General features: G+C 39.4%; 1 protein-coding gene across 1 annotated transcript in view; it reads left to right on the top strand.

Annotated features, from left to right (window-relative positions):
* The first annotated feature begins 977 nt into the window (after positions 1-977).
* nfasca (neurofascin homolog (chicken) a) overlaps positions 978-7,770 on the top strand; it is a 67,865-nt gene continuing 61,072 nt past the window's right edge. The window contains exons 1-3 of the mRNA XM_055222154.1: positions 978-1,013; positions 2,675-2,817; positions 7,450-7,555. Of these exons, the coding sequence (XP_055078129.1) occupies positions 2,733-2,817; positions 7,450-7,555 (191 nt within the window). The 5' untranslated portion in view covers positions 978-1,013; positions 2,675-2,732. The remainder of the gene's footprint in view (positions 1,014-2,674; positions 2,818-7,449; positions 7,556-7,770) is intronic.

Here is a 7,770-nt window from a genome sequence, read left to right as displayed (position 1 = left end):
ATGATGTGTTAATGGTGTAGGTGTCCTCTGAACGGGTGGAGCTGATGTGGAGGAAGCTCTGAAAGAAGAGCTTCAAATATAAAACGAAACAGACGACTGTGAAATATAAAGTGTAAAGTACAGACTAATATAAAGTGTAAAGTACAGACTAATATAAAGTGTAAAGTACAGACTAATATAAAGTGTAAAGTACAGACGAATATAAAGTGTAAAGTACAGACGAATATAAAGTGTAAAGTACAGACTAATATAAAGTGTAAAGTACAGACTAATATAAAGTGTAAAGTACAGACTAATATAAAGTGTAAAGTACAGACTAATATAAAGTGTAAAGTACAGACTAATATAAAGTGTAAAGTACAGACTAATATAAAGTGTAAATACTCAAACCACACTCCTGGGTTTAAATTATTAATTATATTGTGGTTGTAAATGGCAGATATTTAAATTACTATAACTGCAAAAAGTCCATTATGAAAAAGTTCTAGACCCAGTGTCACATTATTAAATGTTTCAGTTACGATTATTCTGAGAAAATGTGATTTTATTTTTATTCATGATTATTGACTATTCATTTTATTTTACATCTTTATTATTATTATTATACAGCCTGTGTTTTCATAATGAAACATGTTCTTTTCATATGTGTGAAATAATAGTCTTTTATAATTCAGTGGTAATAATAATAATAATAATAATAATAATAATAATAATAATAATAATAATAATAATAATAATAATAATAATAATGACATGAACAGCCTTTTCCTTCTGCGTCCATGTCGTTTTTTCTGTAAACTTCCACTGTCGAGATACAGAGTTTACGAGAAAAGCATCTCTCTTAAACCTGTTTGTTTTGTACCGTGAGCCTCGTCTCGCTCTGGACGACTTTATTCTGAGGTTTTATCTGCAACAACAACAACATAAGATCAGGAAAATGAAGTTTGTTTGTTTGTTTTTCAGGTCTGTGAGAGTGAGCCGAGGCCGCACTGAGACAGAAGAGAGAACGAGAGGTGAGTCTGATACAAACATGTGACCATCACTGACACAATGTGAACAAGGTAATGATGACCTCTGACCTCTGCCAGGGTCAGTACGGAGTAAAGGAGCCCAGTACATTTGACTCTAAATGCACTGGTATCGTATCGTAGATCAATATCACGATACTTGTCTTTCTTTTACTTGGTGTCAGATTGAAACAAACGTCGTGGCCCATCCCCCTCACGATATCTGCAGCTTTGTTTTGAATCGTTCCTTTTCTGTTTCTGTTGTTGTGTTGTGACATTCTACTCTTTGTTTTTATTTGTACTCAATTTCTTGCTTCCTGAAAAAATGGTTCAAGCACAAAAAATCAAGTATTGGTACAAAACTGAAGAGAGTCCAGTCCTAATCACCACTTTAGAAAATACTGTCATGTGCTAATCTGCTGCATAGTTTTAGCTTTTTTTTCTGCTCAGATATTTTCCCAGGTGCATTCTGACATATTTCTGGTGATATTACCCCTTTGTGACAACAGCCCCACTTTGACATAGTAACACAGTAATGATAAAGTACAGTCACATCGTCCAGTGCGGCCGTAGTGCCCCTGACCACAGCCTGCGGTCAGACTCAGGCGTGATGCTAATGTGCACCTGTGGTCTGCTGGAAAAGGCTAAAGTTAGCGTCTGTGACCTGCTTCTGCTGACCCACAGTACAGCCAGGGGGCAGCGTGAGGACAAACGCAGCCACAGAGAAGCAGAGCATTTTACACGCTCTGGAAACACTGCAGCGTAACTCACATCGCCCTGACACATGTGGAGGAAGCAACTGGACAAGGGCCCGCGGTCAGGCACGGTGACCTAAAACACTGGAGGAAGAAGATAAACGCAAACATTTGTATAGATTCTTTTGAATAAGGGACAGAATTGGCGTTGTGCAGTAGCCTTTTTGGTTAAAAAGCAGGTATTATTTATTTATTTATTCCATCAATCCATGTTCTTCCTCTTACCCGGGGCCAGGTCACGGGGGCAGCAGACTAAGCAGGGAACCCCCACCCCAGACACGTCCTCCAGCTCCTCCAATGATTTATTTATTTTTTATTTAATTTTATTTTTTATTCATTTGTATTTATTTTTGTATTTTTTATTCATTTTTAATTTTTAATTTATTTTTGTATTTTTTATTCATTTTTTAAAATTTATTTAAAATGTATTTTTTAATTGATTTTTTATTACTTATATTATATTATATTTATTATTATTATTATTATTATTATTATTATTATTATTATTATTATTATTATTATTATTATTATTTTTACTTTTCTGCCATGTTATAATGTTATTCCCTCATCAAAAAAGGTTTTAATTGTCATCCATACATATTTCTGTGCAAGGCTCCGCCCACAATTCTCCATAAATATACAAAAACATGACACCAAACTGTGCACTATGACGTGACAAACCTGATGTGATGTGCTGTCGTGTGATCGTGTTGTGATAGTGCTCTGAGGTGGGAGGGGCTTAGCACAGAGAGCAAAGGGGGAGGAGTCTGTGCTCCTTCTTTGCAAACAGGTGACAAAAGGTTAAAAACATGTAATAACAAACTCCCAGGGGACTTGAATCTTTGCCCCAGACACCGCAGTGCCCCAGGTGTGAAAACAGATCCACACTGTCTCCATCTGTCTGTCCCACAGGTCGTCCAGCAGCCAATCAGGAGGAAGGACGCCTGAGACGGGCCAATCAGACGGAACGATGTGGGGCCAGGGCAGAGTCACGGCGCTGTTTGTGTCACTGCTGCTGTGGATGGACACGGCCGCCATCGATGTCCCACAGGACGGTGAGTGTCCACGTGTCCCACAGGACGTGTCCACCTTGTGATGTCATCATGTGGTGATACAGGAAGTGCTCCACTGTGTTTTTTAAACTCCACACACTTTCACTAGAATCATTTGGATCATTTCAGTCCTGGAGTTGTCTCTTATCTCGACTGAACTAAAGGTAAAAGGAGCTGGTCACTTGATGACATCACAAGGTGGAACAGAGCATGTTTAAAAGGTCTTATATCACACAAAACTGACTCTTGTAGCTTTAATCCATGCTCTAATGCTGTTCCCTCCTCAAAAACAAACCTGAAGTTGTGTTTTGTTTCATTCACACATGTTTAACACTTTATTATTAGTCTGTAACATCTCCAAAGCTCAAAATGCTCTGTTCCACCTTGTGATGTCATCAAGTGGTAGTTTTCAACAGCTCCTTTTACCTTTGATTCAGCCGAGATAAGTGACAACTCCAGGACTGAAATGATCCAAATGATTCTATACATGAAGGTGTGTAGAGTTTAAAAACACAGTGGAGCACTTCCTGTATCACCACATGATGACATCACAAGGTGGAACAGAGTGTTTTCAGTTTGAAAGAAAACCTCAGTCTAAATAATGAAACAAAACACAACTCCTGTTTTTGAGGAGGTAACAGCAGCAACATGAGTCCATTTTGCCTCAGACCTTTAGACGGAGCGACGCCCCCTGTATGCTAACATAACGTAGCATTTTGGCTAATCACACTCACACAAAGGCCAATCCATTTGAATAGAATCAGATTGAAATAAATCAGTCACAGACGTCGTTTAGCATCTCTCATGTGGAGCGGTCACAGTTCATGTCGGGACCAAGGTCATTGTTCGTAATGAAGATCGAGTCTAAGGAGCCGCTCGTTAAAAGAGCCGCTCGTTAAAGGTTTCCCCATCGATCCCCCGTCCACAGCTCATCACACTGAGCGGACGGTCCCGGGGGAGCGTCCACAAAGCGCGCACGTCTCCCACTCAGACGAAAGCGCCAAAACGCCTCGCAGTTGTACAATGAAAAATGTGGTGATGGCTCCGGAGCTCAAGGACACCTGGTGCACAGGCACAAAGTGGGCCGCGGTCGTCATGTGGCCGACCTCTGAACCCTGGAGGTGTGATGCTCTATTGATCTGGGGTACTATGTGACCGCAGCATTTGGGGAATGGCCGCTGACCCCGCTGACCCCGCTGACCCCGCTGACCCCGCTGACCCCCGCACTCACCACATTGTCTTGAAAAGGGTTTGTTTGAACCTGACGTCATTAGCAGTTTGTCGCCTGTGGACGATGGACTGTGTGAAAGAACGAACGATGGACCAGCTGATCACAAACATCTAATATGAAGTGACGTCAATCATGAGTGTTTCAGGGTTTACATCTGTTTTCACAGTAGATTTTAGGCTTTTTAGCACAGTTTAGCACATTTTAGCACATCTTAGCATATTTGAGCACATTTTAGCACATGTACAAACACATTTTAGAACATGTTAGCACATTTTAGCACATGTACAATCACATTTTAGCACATGTACAATCACATTTTAGCACATGTACAATCACATTTTAGCACATGTACAAACACATTTTAGAACATGTTAGCACATTTTAGCACATGTACAAACACATTTTAGCACATGTACAATCACATTTTAGCACACGTATAGTCACATTTTAGCACATGTACAATCACATTTTAGCACATGTACAATCACATTTTAGCACATGTACAATCACATTTTAGCACATGTACAAACACATTTTAGAACATGTTAGCACATTTTAGCACATGTACAAACACATTTTAGCACATGTACAATCACATTTTAGCACACGTACAGTCACATTTTAGCACATGTACAATCACATTTTAGCACATGTACAATCACATTTTAGCACATGTACAATCACATTTTAGCACATGTACAAACACATTTTAGAACATGTTAGCACATTTTAGCACATGTACAAACACATTTTAGCACATGTACAATCACATTTTAGCACATGTACAATCACATTTTAGCACATGTACAATCACATTTTAGCACATGTACAATCACATTTTAGCACATGTACAAACACATTTTAGAACATGTTAGCACATTTTAGCACATGTACAAACACATTTTAGCACATGTACAATCACATTTTAGCACACGTATAGTCACATTTTAGCACATGTACAATCACATTTTAGCACATGTACAATCACATTTTAGCACATGTACAATCACATTTTAGCACATGTACAAACACATTTTAGAACATGTTAGCACATTTTAGCACATGTACAAACACATTTTAGCACATGTACAATCACATTTTAGCACACGTACAGTCACATTTTAGCACATGTACAATCACATTTTAGCACATGTACAATCACATTTTAGCACATGTACAAACACATTTTAGAACATGTTAGCACATTTTAGCACATGTACAATCACATTTTAGCACACGTACAGTCACATTTTAGCACATGTACAATCACATTTTAGCACATGTACAAACACATTTTAGCACATGTACAAACACATTTTAGCGCATGTACAATCACATTTCTGATGTCGTGCAAAAATACATGTTTTTAATATTGTGTGAAAATGTAATTATTTGAATTCTAACATGTTTTTCTCTTGTGTTTCTGCTCTTGATGTATTTGGCTCCGCCCACAGGTGAGTCCATTTAAATCCACCTAATCCTAATCTACTTTAATAACATATTAATTCTACTTATACAAACTTAACGAGAGATGGGACCAAACAGTTTATAAAAGACGAGACACGAGATCGAGATTGACACAAGTTCAAATATAAAGTGGTACGATTCAGTTCTCACTTTTGGCTTCACTGTATTTCTTTAATTTGTATTTTGCTTTTTGAAGCTGTAAGATGAACGTCATGAGCCTTTTTTATCCAAACACGAGGACAGATCTGAAAAGGTCATTTTTCTCATGTAGACACGAGCTTGAGGACAGTTTGTCTCTCGATCTTCTGGTCCCATCTCTGACAGTAGATGTGACTAAACTGTCTCTAACATGTCTCCGTTTCCTGTCTCCGATACGGCGTCTCCTGGACTAACAGCAAAGATCTTACAAGAGCGTAAGTGTCGAACTCCCTGTGTCATTAGCCTCATTCATCACAGATCCATTCATGTAGAAAAGCTGTGTTTTCATATGTAAAACGTCGTTCAGTTTTACTCCTGGAGTCATTTTCAGGCCAATTATCCCAAATATCTGCGTCCTTTGATTCCATCCACGCACACGCTAAAGAGGCGGTGCGGTTGCCGTGGTAACTGAAGGCTTTTCTGGGTCAGATTAGTGTCAGTGAGCTGTGGAGAAACCCGCGAGGCGAGAGCGGCCTGTAGTTTACATTCAACAAATTCAACATCGTGTCGTGGTTTGAGACGCAGAGGCAGCGCTCCCGACGCTCCCGACGCTCCCGACGCTCCCGACGCTCCAGACGCTCGGTTTAAACGGCGATTTTAACCTGAATATTCACCAAGACAAAAGTTAAACCTGTAACTGGACAAAACGTTGGAGCAGTGAAGACATTTGACAGTTTTATCTTTGATTTTTACTATAAATCTCATCATTGTGAACCTCAGCTTTTTTTTTACATTATTCTCTCTGTTTTTGCTGTAAAACCCCTCACCACACACTTTATACACTTTTCTCACATTAACATTTTCTCACATTTCTCATCATCGTTTCATTTGTTTATTTATTTCGAGCACATGTTTCAGGTTCACTTCAAGCACATTTCACAAATTAATCCTATTTATGCTCGAAAAGGAGAAGGAGGAAGAAGAAAACGTTTTAAATCCCAGCCCGACCTTCATTTAAAACATAAATTAAATGCTTTGTTTAAGTTTCCTGTACATATTTCTCTCGTGTTTAATGGATTAATAGTGACTCACGTGTATTTCACAGTTCCTCTGACCACGCCTCTTTGTCCTTTGTCCAATCAGGACGCAGAACACAGTGCATGTTCATATAACTGTCGACTGATACGAACCAAACTGAACCTGATCAAACCACAGGACGCGACTGGAATTCTATCTTTTGTTCTTTGATAAATTGTTATTAATGTTGTTAAAATCAGACCTGTCGTGTAAAATGGACTTTTCCGAGCGTTAAACTCTGTCACACTTGTCTCTCCTCTCACCGTTTACTCGCCTAAAGTTCTATTTGGACTGATTCATCTTTAATCGCTTATTTTCAAGACGCCATTTTGTCGATGAACTCCCGTTTTCACCTCCACCTCTCACTCTGCACATACGTCACTCTCCAGTTTTATTCATCTGTGAGACTCGTCGGATCGAGTCGTGTGGTCATTTTAAAGCGAATGAAAAAAGAAATTCACAACTCGAGGTGGCGCAAACCATAGGGGGCGCCGACGGCATAAAGCATAAAGACGAGTATTTACTTCTACTTCATTTCACGGTGGAACAGTGTTTATCTAAAATAAAAAGCTCATAAAAATGTCATAATACCTCCTCTTTAATAGGATCTGACTCTGGGATAATTGAACATATTGAACGTTTATTGATATTTCTGATCTTGTGTTTCTTCTAGCTCATTTTTATTGATTTGTTTTTCTTCTTCTTCCCTGATGTGTCCACAGTGAAACAGCCTCCCACGATTACGAAACAGTCGGTGAAGGATTACATCGTCGACCCCCGAGACAACATCATCATCGAGTGTGAGGCCAAAGGCAACCCCCCGCCCACGTAAGGCACACGCGTGTACGGCGCCGTATGAGTGTCACAGTAAACGACTGCACCAACGACACAATCCAGGGTTTATTCAATCTGAACGACAAGACTTTTATTTCTGTAAATGCAGATGAAACGAAGTGTTGAGTGACGGCTTCTGTCTGAGCCTAAACCCCGGATCTGTTCAAATAACTGGAGCGTCCTGCTGCTTAGAGCGCCCCCAGACAGAC

The sequence above is a fragment of the Periophthalmus magnuspinnatus genome, chromosome 5 (genome assembly GCF_009829125.3).
Source record: "Periophthalmus magnuspinnatus isolate fPerMag1 chromosome 5, fPerMag1.2.pri, whole genome shotgun sequence".
NCBI classification, from domain to species: Eukaryota; Metazoa; Chordata; class Actinopteri; order Gobiiformes; family Gobiidae; genus Periophthalmus; species Periophthalmus magnuspinnatus.
This window is presented reverse-complemented; position numbering and strand designations above follow the sequence as displayed.